This window comes from Sorex araneus, chromosome 10 (assembly GCF_027595985.1).
Source record: "Sorex araneus isolate mSorAra2 chromosome 10, mSorAra2.pri, whole genome shotgun sequence".
NCBI classification, from domain to species: Eukaryota; Metazoa; Chordata; class Mammalia; order Eulipotyphla; family Soricidae; genus Sorex; species Sorex araneus.
Window position 1 is genome coordinate 52,326,503 of NC_073311.1, and position 17,283 is coordinate 52,343,785.

The window sequence follows — 17,283 nt, forward strand, 5'->3', positions numbered from 1 at the left end:
ACTTCAGGGAAAGTCTTCAGATGTTTGAATGATAACAATATGGCAACAACTCACAGTCCCTATCTGATGCCTTACCCTGAAGATTTCAAATTCAATGACAAACTATTGATTGAAAACATATGCACTGAACCCTGAGTTGTTTGTATTCATATTTAAAGGTTACAATGATAAATGTCAACTGAAGACTTCCCCGTGAAATCTGCAGCTTACGGATAATGTATATTAGCACATATCTGCAGTAAATGATTCAATGATGGTAAAATGGAAGGACTAAAATACACTAGTTTCGGGATTCTGAGAAGCCTCTAGAGAATATGTATAAATTACTTCCTTGTTTCTAATTATAGTTTTTGCAACATGGGTACAATAGTGATAAAGTTCATGTTATTGAAGTTCAAAGTTGCTGCACTCTCAACCATTCTAGAGCCCACAATGGCTCCAAGACAGTCCTCAAGTCACCTTTAGTCTGATCTTAGTTCTTCCATGGCCCTGACTCTGTTTATTAGTCAGATTTGTAATTATAAAACTAATGGGAAATAAAAAATTTAAAAACTAAAAATAGCAAAATATTTAAAAAAAATAAACCAATGTGCACAGTGATAAATATATATCACATGGTAGATATATTGATATTGTATTCAATACATACATATTCATGTAAATGAATAAAATAATCTTTAGCAAGTATATTCTCAGCACTTCAATAAAATATTCCAAATAAGTCTTTATGAAGGACTATAAAGATAAATATCATTTTCTGCAGACATAACATTTATAATGTATCCATTTTTTACAATGTGTAAATATATTAAAGATATACATATATAGCTAATATCTACTTAGCATGAAAAAGTGACTATTTCAGATAAACATTTAAAAATACACAATGTCTCACATTACGAAAGAACTGAAGAACAGATTACAGAAGAATTACAAAGCAGAAAAGAAGGGTGTATTACCAAAACAAAGTTCCTTCACTTTTTACCTCTAGAGTTATTTTACAACTATGGCCCTTTTCCAACCCCGTTTCTTTTCCTGTGTAATGGAACCCCTCTCCCACACACCCATCCATGGTCTTCCATTCACCCAGTTTTCACCTGCGGTCCCCTTGGAGCATCCCAGGGGCCCCAAAAGACCAGAGACCACCCAGTTGAAAAACAGTATCTAGGCTGTATATGAAGGTCAGGGCCTAAGGTGCTTGCCTCGCATGCAGCTGACCCAGGTTCAATTTCCAGTACCCCATATCCTTCCCCGAGTACTCCGGGAGTCATCCCTAAACATCACGTCAGGAGCTAGCTCCAAGCACAAGTGGGTGCAACTCAAAACAAAACAAACACAAAAGTATATGTGAAGCTCTCCATAAGAGTCTAGGAATCTGGAGGTTTCCCTGGACTCAGTCACATCGCAACTGTCACATCAGGCAAAGAGAAGCCTTTCTTAGCTTATGGCTCCCCAGAATCAGGATCCACGAGTGAACTGAAGGACAAGCATTTGCAATTGTCAGAACCAACATCAGAACCAATTTGTTCTTCAACTCCTCATGATAGAAAGTTGTTACAAGACAAGTCAGGAAATAAGTAGCAAACAGGAAGAAGAAAGACGTCATGATTTTCAGGGCTGTTACGTGAATCTTCAAGCTGGAATTTCTGAATTTTGTTGTGCTGGTCTTCACATTCATGAGATGTTTCCAGAGGAAGAAGACTAATAGAAGTAAAAACTTCAGGGATATGAAAAATGGTACAAAGGCTTCAACGATGAATAAAATCAGCTTTACAAATTTTTCATTGTCATTCCATTTGGAACTTAAAGTCATATTTTTTCCATCTGACTGTATCCGGATGCTAAGATATCTGCTGGTCATGGCAAGAATAAAAGGCAAAAATACTAATGCTGCCAGCATGGTTACCAAAACCACCATTTCAACTCTGTGCTTTAGGTAAATAAAAACAGGATTTGAAAAATTGACTATCTTGAAAAAGTAAAAGATACTGAGGCCTGCAGCAAGCCAGACACTAAAATGATTGCCAATGGTCACTGCAATGGTAATCAATATAATTTTTTGGCTGCTAAGATGCAAAACTACATAAAAATCCATCATAAACCGAACCATCATTGTCAAAATAAGAAAAAGTCTGGCAATCGCCAAAGCAGTGAGGATTCCATCAGTCCAGGAGAGCTTTCGCTTCTTAAACCAATCAATGCAGTTCACCAGTGTTATAAATCCATTCCCCAAAATACCAAGTATGATTTCTACATGGAGTAAAGTAGCAATGATATTCTCCAAGGCACTTAACATTTCTGCAAAGGCAGAAATCTAATGTGTAATTGCAATGTCCACAATTTCTTGATTTGCTGTGTTTAAATAGCAGATACCTATTTCTTGAATATCCAATTAATTTCTTTCTTTTAAAAAAAATCCAGACATGAAAGCAGGTCAGGGATAGAGTACTTTTCTTGCATAAGTCTGATCCCTATGTATCATGAAAAGAAATTAAGACTGCTGAGGCAAACTGAACAAAGAACATGAATCTAAAACACCTTGAAAATTCTCACAAATGCCCCACAGTTAGAGAGACGTATCAAGGAAGCAAACAAATTTAAGGAAACCATCTTAAGACAGAAGCAAAACCATATTATCTATACAGAGGCATAAAGTCTTCTAGCTTGATTGCTCCCAAGTATCAAAGGTGAGATTGGAAAGTAAGAGAAGTGCAAACCAGTTGCAGTGGATGGAGGGTTGTGAGGTATGGGTGCTGGGTCTGAAACCTCTTGGGTTCTGCAAAAAGGGATCAGAACTCAGGTGACACCAAGAAATCCATTCAGGCTAGTCAATCTCCACTGAGATGTCCACCACCTCAGCTTTTGCATTGAACACTTTATGCTTTTATTCAAGCAAAAGCTTTTATGAAAGCAAATCACTTCTAAACATAGTAGAAGTAAAATTACTACTCTGAGTAGTAATATAATAGATATATGTAGTAGTAATATAATAGAGATATGCCCCTTGAACTATGGAATAACCAGCCTCTTGCTCTAAGGATGCTTCTCAGTTTTGTCTGTCAATACAACATGAAATAAAATCAGAAATTCCTGGCAATCTTCAGGTAGGATGATATCTCCTTTTATTTTCTTCAACTTATTAGTACTTATTAATCATCTATTCACGTGTTCTTTAAATAATAATTTTGTTCAACTATTTCATATGCTGGTTAGGATCCTGGAAGAGAGCGGGCAAAAAGACAGATGTTCCCCCAGTTTTCTGGTGCTTACATTGTACAAGGGGTAAGGTTGGGAAACGAGTATGTGCTGAAGTAGATAATAGGCAAACAAATGAGATACAGCAGTCATCCACCCAGAGATTTAGAAAATGTTATAATCCCATAGCTCCAAGAATCTGTACGCTTACAAAATACATTTTTTGATCAAGAATATATGTACTTTTATAATAGAACTCTATCAATTATCCTTAAAATGCCACTACGTAAAATGCAATAGTGCTAGCCCACCTTCTCTGATCTCTTCACTTTCCAATAATTACAATAAAATACTCCTTTAATAAATTTCTTAAAAATGACTTTATATATTTAAGATGCAATTTTAGTGTGTGTAAAAGATTCATTGAATTCTATACCACAATTTATTTATTTTTCACAGTGAGTATTTTTCAAATGGGATATATTTGAGCCTCCTGAATTGAAGTTTAAAAGGAATTTTAAGCCTAGGAAATCTCAGAGATTTTTGGCAATTCAAAGCACAGAGGCAGCAGGAGAAAATGGAAATCTTTGACATTAAATCTCAATTTCTTAAAGTGTTTTACTTAGTTTGAAAAATAAAAAAAATGACTTTTCTAAATGAATACAAAACATAACAATGTTTTAAAAGCCCTTGACCAGGGGCTGGAGCAATAGCACAGTAGGTAGGGAGTTTTGCTCGCACACAGCCGACCCAAGTTCAATTCTCAGCATCCCATATGGTCCCCCCAGCACTGCCAGGAGTAATTCCTGAGTGCATGAACCAAGAGTAACCCCTGTGCATTGCCAGGTGTGACTCCTCCCAAAAAAATTTTTTTAAAAAAAGCCCTTGACCATTATTTCTTTACTTTTATCTATATTGTAGAATCTAATTTCATACTAAATCAAATTTCCAGCATTGCTTATTATGCACATTAATAAAATTTACTCTCATTATGTTTTCCATATGTAAAATGTAGTGTGCATATATCTCTTAACAACAATTCCATTTGTTTTCTACTGAGCATTAGGAGTTTGTGATGGAAAAATATCGATTCCAAATATCTATCCTCTCTGGGCAACCTGTAACTGACTAGTCTTACCATGCAAAAGACTGGAGGTTCGAACTCTGTAAGGGGCTGCAGCAATAATGCAGGGGGTAGGGTGCTTACCTTGCACACGGCCAGTCTGGGTTCAATCCTAGCACTCCATCTGGTCCCCTGAGCACCACCAGGAGTGAGTGATTTCTGAGGGCAGAGCCAGGAGTAAGCACTGGGCACCACAGGGTGTGGCCCCAAAACCAACTCCCCACAAAATCAACAACAACAAAAACAAAAAGACTGGCTGTCCAGACACTGTCATCTAGAAACTACATCATAAAAATTTTTAAATGAAAAGTGAAGGTTAGCAAAGATTCCTGAGACAAGTTCTTAGTCCATAAATATGCATGTCTATATACCACCAACTATTCAGTTACAAATTCAAAATCTAAAATATGCATAAAACACATATTTTAGTCTCATCATTATGAGAAATTCTCACATGCTATATGACAAAATTATCTGATGATTAAAGGATGTTGTTTCCTATTTTTAATATAAATATTTATATATGTTGTATTTATTAATACATACTTTCATGTGATAAGCTTGGGCATGACTTTTCTAGATAAACCTTTGGAAATTCTCAGTAACATAAATAATAGGAAAAAATCCTAGGAAGTGTAAAATGTCAGAGGTTCCATCATCTATTTGTTTATTAGAACACAAATAATAAGATTAATAATGATATCAATATTATCTTAATAATAATAATATTTTTCTTGATCTAACATGTTAAGACTTTTTTAGTCTTTCAGCCAGATTCTTGACTACTTTAAGAATACTAAGAATACCTGATTTGGCTTTGTGAATCCCCAGATAAGCATAAATGAGTGGATACAGGATTCCAAAAATCTAAGCAAACATGAAGCTCTGTTTGTTCTGAAGCTCACTAAAAGTCAAAGCTGCTGTCATGAAATTGGCTTATAAATAAATAGACATGGAGATATCATGCTTAGTGAGGTGAGTCAGAAAGAGAGGGACAGACATATAAGGACTGCACTTGTTTGTGGAGTGAGAATAACATCACATGAGGCTCACACCCAAGGACAGTAGATACAAGGGCCAGGGGGATTGCCGCATAGCTGGAAGCCTGCTTCCTGAGCAGAGGGGAGAAGGCAGATGGAATAGAGAAGGGATCACTAAGAAAATGTTGGCTGGAGGAACCAGTCGGGATGGGAGATGTGTGTTGAAAGTAGATAATGGGCCAAACATGATGACCTCTCAGTGTCTGTGTTGCAAGCCATAATGCCCCAAAGTAGAGAGAGAGTATGGAGAATATTGTCTGCCATGGAGGCAGGGGGAGGGTGGGAAAGGGGGCGTATACCTGGGATATTGGTGGTGGGAAAGGTGCACTGGTGAAGGGATGGGTGTTTGATCATTGTGAGATTGTAACCCAAACATGAAAGCTTGTAATTATCTCACGGTGATTCAATAAAATTTTTTTTTAAAAAAGTCAAAGCTGCTATGATAAGGGTTAGGGAGTAACTAGCAAAGCACAAGAGGAGAAAGACCACAGTTTGCAGAGCTCTATATGAACCTTGCTGCAAGGATCTTGGGGAATTTTGCCTCTAACTGCCTCTTCTTGAGATGTTCCATAGGGAAAAGACAAACAGCACAACAGATGTCAGAGACCTGGTGAAGAGGATGAGGTTTGCTCGTGTGAAGAAAGTCATGTTGGAAAGACATATGTTCTTCCCTTTGTTCTTCTAAGTCTGTTTAATTTACATTTCCAATACACATATTTCCATCAATGTTTACCACTCCAAGTTGGAAAACCAAAATTCCCAAAAGTATCATGAATGCTGCACATTTAACTATCTGCTTTAAATAAAGGAATAGAGAAATTGGCTACCTTTAACACGTAAAATATGCTGAGGCTTATAGCCATCCAGGTGCTAAAACGATTGCTGAAAGTTCAGGCAAACCCAAAAATTATTCTTATTTCAAAACTATGTTGCTGAATTGAACATAGTTGCATGCAGTTTATCAGTATTGCTCAGAGTGGAAGTTGCCAGAGCTGTGAACATTCGGTCCACTGAGAAGATCTACTGTCTCTTGACCAAAGTCCAGACAGTTCACCGGCACCATGAAATCATTAACAATATTAGAAAAATTAGAAAAAAAAAGAATACTCACAAATAAAATCACCAAGGTTAAGAGAGAAGCCAAGTCTAAAATCACTGGTTTGTTATTCTGTAATATTTTGACCTTAAATTCTATGTGTAAGTGATCTCTGAATGTACACAGAATTCTTGTTTCTTATAAATTCTGTAACCAATCTTTGGCAGAAAACTACCAGGATATGCTAATGGATTATTGTGTATTGCCTTCAGGAAAAGCATTGTTATCATGACTACATTAACTCCTACTCATACACCTTATGTCCTTATAAGCTGAATATTGCATGCATGATGTTGACAGGAGAGCTGAATTCTCATTTGTAAGCATGCAAATGAAGATGTGTTCTCATTCATTATTTTGCATTTTTTTCTACAGTAAGCTTTTCTCATTTGTATTCACCAACTTTGTCACTTAATAAAAATTAAAAAACCCAATACATTCACCATGCAGGGGCCATCTCAACTGCTGGATGAAATTTGTTCAAAGTAAAGTCATCATTACTATGAATTTCTATTTTTAGTGTCAGAAAGCATTGAGACTTAGGTTTACGTGGAAACCTCAGGATAGTCAACACTTTCTGAAGCCTTGTTGCTAGTAACTACTGTTTATAAGCTCATATTTACACACATGAGTGCACATACACACACACTAACCTCAAAGACAAAATTATTATCCTATCATTTACAACATGAAAAATTATTTTCAAGGAGGTTTTTTATGCTCAAGATCACCTTTTCTCTCATTCAGAATTTGCAGTTTTTTATTAATAATTATCAAACTTTTTGATGGTGGAATATGTGCACTGGTGAAGGGATAGGTGTTTGAGCATTGTATAACTGAGACTTAAACCTGAAACTTTTGTAACTTTCCACAAGGTGATTCAATAAAAAAATAAAATTAAAAATAAATTATCAAACTTTATATTGCACATTTGGAGTTGAATGAATATTTTCTTGTGAACCTATTTACTTCTTAAATAGATTCTATGTGGCTCAGGCCCTATAGTGCGGGGGTAGTGCACAACCCGTGGTATTTCGGGCCTTTATGTCTGCACCCAACATTCTTTGGGGAACATGTGATTCTAGGAATCAAATTCAGGTCAGGCTCAAGCTAGTCATGTGCCTTAACTCTTAACCTCAATAGCCCAACCACTGACGATCTAAATCGCCCTAACCACTGTACTGTTTCCCAACCTCAATAATACAACTTTTCACTAAAGGACCTTAGAACTAGTTTGCCAAGAAGAAAAACTCAAATTCTGTTTCATTTCTCTTAAGAAAAGACTCTGGTAAAACTTCCCCTTGCTTCATTATAATCAGTAAAAAGCAGATGATAAAATCCTTCCTGGGCTGTCATTTGAGGATTAACTACACTATTTGTGGAAAGTGCTTTCATGTGCCTCTCTGGACGATAGTGGGCTTGGTGTGCGACAGTGGAGGTCAGTCTCCGCTCTACTGCTGCTTCCGGGCCAACCAAATGAGTTGGAGAAAGTTGGAGAAAGACATTGACGGACAATAAGCCCGCAGGTTGGAAGATGGTGGGTCCATATCTTCAAGGATCCTATCTGTGTGGCCACAAGAAGGGATTATTTTAAAAAATCTGTGTGGCCTTGGTGCTGGAGCGATAGCAAGCAGGTAGGGCGTTTTTCTTGAACAAGGCTGACCTGGGTTCCATTCCCAGCATCCCATAGGGTCCCCCAAGCACCGCCAGGAGTAATTCCTGAGTGCAGAGCCAGGAGTAACCCCTGCGCATCGTCAGGTGTGACCCCAAAAATAAGCAAAAAAAAAAAAATCAGTACTTTTTGTCTGAATGGGTTTTTGTTGGGCCAATCTACCCTTCCTGCAAAGAGAAGGGTCTGGGGAAAAGAACGTAGCCCTATGCCGCTGCCTCCACTGAGAAATGAGTACAGGAGGGGCTGGAGAGATAGCACAGCGGGTAGGGCGTTTGCCTTGCATGCGGCCGACCCGGGTTCAAATCCCAGCATCCCATATGGTCCCCTGAGCACAGCCAGGGGTAATTCCTGAGTGCAGAGCCAGGAGTAACCCCTGTGCATCGCCAGGTGTGACCCAAAAAGCCAAAAAAAAAAAAAAGAAAGAAATGAGTACAGGAGCAGGGTGGGGGTCCTGTCAAGCAGTTCCCCTCTATTAAGCGAACAGCACGGCTTAAATAGACTTGGGCAACTGGGAGACGTGCAGATGGCCACGTATTCACCCTGGTCAGAACAAACATATGTGCCCTATAGAGAGGGTAGATAGAGTTACACACATTGACCCGTGATAACAGGCTTCATTTCAATGCAGACCAAAAGGGGCTTTTCTCCCAACAGGTTTTGTTTGTTTGATTGTTTGTTTGCTTGTTTTTAAGGACAGAGAAGACAGTAGATTGCAGAATGTTTAAACTCCCTCAGGCAATTTCCATCTTATCTACAAATGTAACCAAGGCAAGGAATAGGCTGGGAGGACCAAAGCAGGAATCTTGTTCTTTTTCGTTTTTGTGTTTTTTTTTTTAGGAATACTGTTCTTTCTTTAAGCTTTGGAAGGAAGGATGAAATGAGGAAAAACTATTTTATATTAAGGTTCCTTGTCATTAATTGGGGCTGGAGCGATAGCACAGCGGGTAGGGCATTTGCCTTGCATGCGGCCAACCCAGGTTGGATTCCTCCGCCCCTCTCAGAGAGCCCAGCAAGCTACTGAGTGTATCCTGCCAATATGGCAGAGCCTGGCAAGCTACCTTGAGGCCTATTCGATATGCCAAAAACAGTAACAAGTCTCACAATGGAGATGTTACAGGTGCTTGCTCAAGCAAATCGATGAGCAATGGGATGACAGTGACAGTGACAGTCATTAATTGATTTTGACCTGGTTTCAAGGGATTTGTTAGTTCTTTGACCCTATGATGTTTGATACTTCCAAGTTCACTTACAAGAACTTTTATTAAAATAATAAAGCAGTAGGTTAAAAAAAAAAGCAAAATTTCCTCTGGATAAAACTATGACAAAGACTACAACTTTTTAATATTTTAATAATTTTGTAAATAATTTTTAATATTTCATTTTAGAAGGACAGCTAGATGAAAATTAAGAGGGCAATCAGATGAAGAGATGATCTATATATCTAACATAATCACTATTAAATCCCAGAATATTATTTTGCTGGAAGTGAAAAACCATTCCTAAAATAGATGTGGAGTGAAGGGAACTCAGAATACTCTAAAGAGCTATTTTTATTTATTTATTTTTTTTGTCTCTGAAGGATTTTATTTTATTTTTTTTTAAATTTAATAGTTTATTTTTAATTAGTGAGTCAACGTGAGGGTACAGTTACAGATTTATACATTTTTGTGCTCATGTTTCTCCCTTACAAAGTTTGATAACCCATCCCTTCACCAGTGCCCATTCTCCACCACCAGTAAACCCAACATCCCTCCCCCCACTCCCCAGTCCTGTCTCCCCCCACCCCACACTGCCACTATGGCAGGGAATTCCCTTTTGTTCTCTCTTTCTGATTAGGTGTTGCGGTTTGCAATAAAGGTGTTGAGTGCCCATTGTGTTCAGTCTCTAGTCTATATTGGGCCCTCATCATCTTTCCCCCACATGACCTCCAATCACATTTTACTTAAAGAGCTATTTTTAAAGAATAAGGTTGGAGTATTAGTGTCACGCCCGTTACCCAAAGACCAGTGAGGAGTCCACTGGGATGCAAACAGTAGAGGGTCTTTATTGCAAGCTCGAGCTTGGGCTCCCAATCGACACCCGACCAGGAGGGCTGAAGCTGAGAGCCTTGAGCCTTTACGGAACAAGGTTTATATAGAGTTTACAGCAAGAAGCGGGGAATTTAAGCGGCATTGCTGCAGGATGGGTTGATCTTTACAATTTGAAGAGTGCGGCGCTACATGATAGGCTACGTTCAACCTTAACCAATTACCAGCTCGTGCATGTAATCTAGGGGCACCACTTGTGCTGCGGACTCCTGGCAAGGTGCTCCTGTGGCCTGGGAGGTTCAGGTTTTAGGCACCGTGTGGTGTCCCTAGTGATAGCATAGCAAGTAGGGCATTTGCCTTGCACGCAGCTGACCTGGGTTCAATTTCTCCATCCCTCTCAGAGAGGGTAAGCTACCGAGAGTATCCCACCTGCATGGCAGCACCTGGCAAGCTACCGGTGGTGTATTCGATATGCCAAAATCAGTAACTATAAGTCTCACAATGGAGACGTTACTGGTGCCCGCTCGAGCAAATCGATGAACAACTGGACTACAGTGCTACACAGTGGTGTCTATAGATAAGGGCTTTTTGTTCCCGGAATGGGCTGCTGAAGTTCCAGTGAGTTCAGGCCTACGCTACCTTTTCACTAGTGAAGCCTGTCATGGCGTAGCTTTGGTTCCTCCACAGCTCCTGGTGTCAAAGCCTGCTTCTATGCCTCATAAGTCAAGAAGAGAGCGTGGCGTTTGCCATGAAGATGCATTTATACCAATGAAAGACAAGCGATGTACATGGTCCCAAAGGCATAATTCACTGGACTCAAAATTAAAGCCATGAAATCCCTCTGGGCCTGGCCTACTGAGATTATGAAGCACACTTACAGTTCATCACCTGTCCCTGCCCTTCAAAAAGCCTAGGTAAGAAAGACATGTCCACTGAGTCCTTAACTAGAAATTTCTTTAGATTTACAAATGCTTTAGAGTTAGTCTCGGAGCACCCACCCCAAAAGGAATTATTGGCCACCGTTTCCTCCTCCCCCCACCTGCCCTTTCTAAAATTATGTATTCCTGTTTTCAGTACAAGCAGCGTCTTGCCACCAGGCTGCAAGCTGGTTGTGCTTCAGGCAGGTAATCAGGGAAGGCTGCCTAGTTTGGAGTTTTTCTTTCAGAAAGGAATCAAACCAAGGCTGAGTTTTCAGTGGCCTAGTTACCAGCCAGCCTTGAAGTAGCCCAAAGGCATGAAGACAGCATCCCTCTAAGATGTAAACATTGAGCTCTTTAGAGATGCAGAAACTGAGGCAGCACCAGAGAAGGGTGGACCCTCTCAGAAAAGGAGAAGCTCTAAGAGAAACCTGAGACCCTGATAAGAATTTGAATAAGAGCATCAAGAGTTCTTGACTCTTGGCCTTCACAACACCCCAAAACAGCAAAGTCCTGGGCAGAGGCTGTGTGGGAATGTAGTACATTGTCCTGTTCATCGATTTGTTTGAGTGGGCACCAGTAACGTCTCCATTGCGAGACTTGTTGTTACTGTTTTTGGCATATAGAATATGCCACAGGAAGCTTGCCAGGCGTGGGAAAGTCTTATCAAATTAATCCTAGAAAGTCATTATTTTTAGTAACTAATACTAGCAATGAAAGTGAACGTCTATTTTTATAGCACGATAATTATGTTTTTTATTCAACCTATGAAATATTTATCTTATAAGTTCATTTTCTTTTACAACATTTTTTTCATTGTACCTTTTAGGTGTTACCGAATATCATAACAAAATTTTCTAAAAGTGTTTTAACATAGTATTAACTTAAAGGAAATGTGCTGCTTGATAAAGAATGTTGGCAACATAAAGAATGATCATGAGGCTGTATAATGGAATATTAGCTGCTGTGTTATCTGTAGCACTGTTGTCCTGTTGTTCATCAATTTGCTCTAGCGGGTACCAGTAACGTCTTCATTGTGAGACTTGTTGTTACTGTTTTTGGCATATCGAATACGCCATGGGCAGCTTGCCAGGCTCTGCAGTGCAAGCGGGATACTCTTGGTAGCTTGCCGGGCTCTCGAGAGGGATGGAGAAATCGAACCCGGGTGGGCTACGTGCAAGGCTAATGCCCTACTTGCTGTGCTATCACTCCGTAATAGCTGCAGTATTACACAGAATAAAATATGAGTGAATCAGTCATGAAAGGGAAAATGTAACAAGTTTTTAAATCACGAATCACAAATCACAAAGTCCCGTTAATCGTCGATTTCTCGAGCGGGCTCAGTAACCTCTCCATTTGTTCTTTCCCTGAGATCTTAGAAGTCTCTCTCAACTTGGCCCTCCCAAAGATGTCACACTGGAGGTTCTTTCAGGGTCAGGGGAATGAGATACAGCTTGTTAATGGATTTAGCATTTGAATACACCATGGGAAGCTTGCAAGGCTGTCCCATGTGGGCAGGAAACTCTCTGAAGATTGCCAGTTTCTCCCAGAGGGAGAAGTAGGCTACAAGATATTGCACAGCTGCGAAGCGGCTGTGCATTTCTGGGAGCTTGCTTTTATTTTTTTTTAATTTTAATTTTTTTTTTTAATTTTTTTATTGAGTCACCATGTGGAAAGTTACAAAGTTTTCAGGTTTAAATCTCAGTTATACAATGCTCGAATACCCATCCCTTCACCAGTGCTCATATTCCACCACCAAGAATCCCAGTATAGCTCCACCCCACCCCCTCACACCCCTAACCCCCCCACGCCCCTAGCCCCCCCACCCTAAGCCCCCCCTCCGCCTGTGTAACTAATAAATTTCACTTTACTTTCACTTTGATTGCATACAATATTTCAACAAAACTCACTATTATTGTTTGGAGAGTCTCTCCCCTAAAGTCAGACTTGCTGAAAAGGAAGCATTAGATAATTTGTTTTCCATTGCTGAGGATGAAGAGGTATGAGGTTGAGTGACCACACTTAGCGGCCTCTCAGTTTTGGGTTTCTGTAATTTAGTATTTTAGTAACTAAGTCCAGATAGATATCTGCCAGAAGTTGCATCGTTGCCAACTTGTACTTCTCAGTTACATTATATTCCACATATGAGTGCAATCTTTCTATGTCTGTCTCTTTCTTTCTGACTCATTTCACTCAACATGATACTTTCTATGTTGATCCATATATATGCAAATTTCATGACTTCATGTTTTCTGACAGCTACATAGTATTCCATTGTGTAGATGTACCAGAGTTTCTTTAACCAGTCATCTGTTTTGGGGCACTAAAGAAGAAATCCGAATGGCTCAGAGGCACATGAGAAAATGTTCCACATCACTAATCATCAGGGAAATGCAGATCAAAACAACCATGAGATATCATCTCACACCACAGAGACTGGCCCACATCCCAAAAAACAAAAGCAACCGGTGTTGGCGTGGATGCGGGGAGAAAGGGACTCTTCTTCACTGCTGGTGGGAATGCCGACTGGTTCAGCCCTTTTGGAAAACAATATGGACGATTCTCAAAAAATTAGAAATTGAGCTTCCATTTGACCCAGCAATACCACTCCTGGGAATATATCCCGGAGAGGCAAAACGGTATAGTAGAGATGGCATATGTATTTCTATGTTCATTGGGAGCTTGCTTTTAAGTCTCTGGATGTTTGCCGTTGATGGGATTATACACACCTGGGTTCCTCTGTCGGTACCTTCATGCGTGAGGCCTGTCCAAATGTGTGGAGAGGGGCCTCCAGCATGGCTGTAGCTAGGTTCCGGTGGTCTTCGGCTGCTGGGAGCTCTGCTCAGGGTGGGGAGGGAAGCTGGAGCCCATCCCCTCCAAGGGGTCCCGGGGAAGACAGCCAGGCGTGCAGGCAAGAGAGTCTCTTCAAAAAACAAGTTTTTGAACTTTGGATAAATTAGAAGTTAGATTAAGTATTACATTATGAATGTTAGATTAGTAATTTTCAGATTATGAAAAGGATTGTACACTTATACGGTACAAGTATAATATACTACCTATATTTAGAAACATACAATAGTCTGATATTAAGTTTGAAAAGAATATGAAGCAATGAAAATTTGAAAAAAAATTTCAGCAGCACTATGGCATTTTGCAAGTAAGATCAAGGAATATACTCTAGGGACAGAAGATAGTGCAGTGGATAAGGCAGTTGTCTAGCATGCAACCAATCCTGATTAAATCCCCAGCACTACGTATGTTGCAAGAGCGAAGAGTAAGTCCTGAACACAGAGCTAAGGGTAAGTCCTGAACATACTGGAATGTGTCCACCTTTACAAAATAAAACAGATAAATGTATTCCAAGATCTGTGAATGCATTCTGATTTTAGATGTACCTCCTCTCTCGTTTTGCTCTCTCTTTCTCCTCTCCTCTCTCTCACTCAAAAATTTTAAAATTTTGATACCAGGATGTATATGCCAAAATGTGGACTTATCTGTGTTGATAATAATAAAATATGAGAAGTCAGGCAAATGCCCATCAGTGACAAATTGCATAAACTTAGAAATATGATAAGTATCTGACGGAAGATTGACAAAATAGTGTATAAATAAAAATAAACAAATTGATCAATAAGTTTTAGTTACTTGTTAGAGAAAACATAGACATGGAGAGAGAAATTTGCCTATGCATAACATGTATATTCAGTGGAATGGTCAGACATGTGTATGATGTGGTTATTTTACTGTAAAAATAATTTGCATTTCACTGCAGTGAGAATGTAAATAAGCAGGTGGTACTGTCTTGTTTGCTAATAATGCTATGAAAATTTGAAAGCGATCATATCACAGTATTTTATAGAGTATATGTACATAGCCAAATGAAAATGTAAAATACAGTACCACAATAAAGTACTGTATATATGAATTGTTTCTTTCTTTTTTATATAATCATACATTTTATTTCCATTTTAAATGTGAATATTTTAAGCAAAATAACTAGCAACTAGAAGAAAACATAAGAACAATAAAAATAAATCATGAATGGGCCAAAGAGATAATATAGCAGATTAGGTACTTGCTTTCCACTCACCCAAACTAGTCTAGATTGAATTCTTTTGTATTTTCATAATATAGCTGTTCATGTTCAATGAACTTTCATGGTGTAGATTTCCATATTAAGACAATGATATTTAAGTTTTAGGACACTGAAAAATAATTAAAACTGGCAATAAGGCAATTTCTTCAATGGTTAGCTCTAGACAGATACATAGCACAAATCTGATCAAGCCAAGAGGTGTGGCCAGAGTTTTAATATACTAATTCTCAGCTCTTTAGTTACAATAGAATGAATTGTTTTATAATCTGTACTACATATGACCTAGTATTCATCCCATGTAGGTAGATACTTTATTAATATCTTATCATCCAATGCTTTCCAATCTTGCAATGTGAATACTCAAATATGCCCATAACCTAACCTAAAACTAGTGAACAATATTATAATTTAAGGCAAGAAGAATTCAGGTTGCAGAGGAAAATAAATAACAAATAAATTGACCTTAAAAGTGGAATTTATTGTGGATTATCTAGGTGGGTTAATTGTAATCACAAGAATCTTTCTAAGTAGGAAGGATATCCAGGAGACTCAGAATCAGAGAAGATGAGATCATTGAAATAGATACCAGATAACATGATTGCTTACTTTGAAGAACAAAGGGAGTCTTGGACCAGGATTGTGAGTCAGTCCTAGAATATGGAAAGCAACAGGAATTGATTCTAACTTAAATAATCAGAACAGTATATCCTATAGTACCTTGGTTTTAATTCAGAAAGCTCTACTTTACACAAATGACCTCCAGAACTATATAATATCAGCATTCTTTTCAAAACAAATTTGTATTATATCAGCATTAGCAAACCATTTAGTTAAAAGTTACAACTGTATTCTCCACCATAGACCTCTTAAAAATATTTGTTATTTATTCAAATATACTACATATGATCATGACATCTTTGTATAGAATAATACTTGTCAAGAGTCATTGTATTTGTAGACAATAAGAATCTACCAACAAGTAGGTAGAATAATATGTATAAAGATATAGATGTGTATTAAAAGATATATAAAAATCAATGGGTTATTTTGTTTCTGTAGACTGAGAAATCATAAGATTTGCATTGTGAGTGTCTATGCTTGAGTGGTGAACAAAAAAATTCTAACTTGAGTTCTCAAGCTTGACAATCAGGAGAATCTGAGGAACTGAATCTGAGAGACTGAATCTGAGAGACTGAATCTGAGACAGGAGGAGACAAATGTCAAATTCTCCAGCATTTCTCTCTGGTAAAGAAGACATTGTAGGGGGGAGGGAGAAAGGGGGAGAGAGAGAGAGAGAGAGAGAGAGAGAGAGAGAGAGAGAGAGAGAGAGAGAGAGAATTCTGTTTTCTGTTTTGTTCTTGTGCAACCTTCAGTAGTTTGATGCTCACCAATACAACCAGAAGAGCAATATGCTCTCAACTGACTGACTTAAATATTAATCTTATCCAGAAACACTATCACAAACCACCTGGTATAATGTTTAATTGAGTATCAGACATCTTGAGCCCCAGTCAAATTGACATATATAATTACAACAATTTCACTCCTGAAATACTTGGCACATCTCTTTAAATAGTACTTGATCTTAAAATAAAGTCAATAAGGTGTAATAATTTTGCCTATGATATAATCAAACAAAACATAATAATCTCTTCTTTCCCCAAAAAGGATAGAACTTTGAGTGATGTTTGCTCTCTTTAATAGTCTGAAACTTTAACATATTATGTAAAATTAATAATAGCTGAATATTGTGACATTAAACTAATGTTATAAGGTGAGAATGAAAAAACAATTTGAAAAAGTTTATATATATGATGAAAACAATTATATAATTGAAATTGTAGGCAGTCTTATTTTTACCATCTATTAATCTGTGAAATATTAAGAAGTAAAACAAGCAATTAATCAGTGGAACTAAACTATCATTTAGATTAAAAGAAATGAAGCAGAACTTCATGGATAAGTAACAGTTCAGGAAGGGATTTAATTTTTTTAAAAAAAAGAAGGAATAAAAGATGAATCAAGAGGAAACAGATCACCTGAACAGGCCAATTACTATCAAGGAAATCAAAACAGTAATAATCCAAAATCTCTCCAAAAGGAAAAGAATAGGCTCT

General features: G+C 38.1%; 1 protein-coding gene across 1 annotated transcript; it reads right to left on the reverse strand.

The window, feature by feature from the left end:
* Positions 1 to 1,411: 1,411 nt before the first annotated feature.
* Positions 1,412 to 2,296, reverse strand: LOC101552553 (taste receptor type 2 member 14-like). Its single transcript, XM_004611405.2, has one exon. It carries the CDS (start codon positions 2,294 to 2,296, stop codon positions 1,412 to 1,414), a length of 885 nt encoding a protein of 294 aa, XP_004611462.2.
* Positions 2,297 to 17,283: the final 14,987 nt, after the last annotated feature.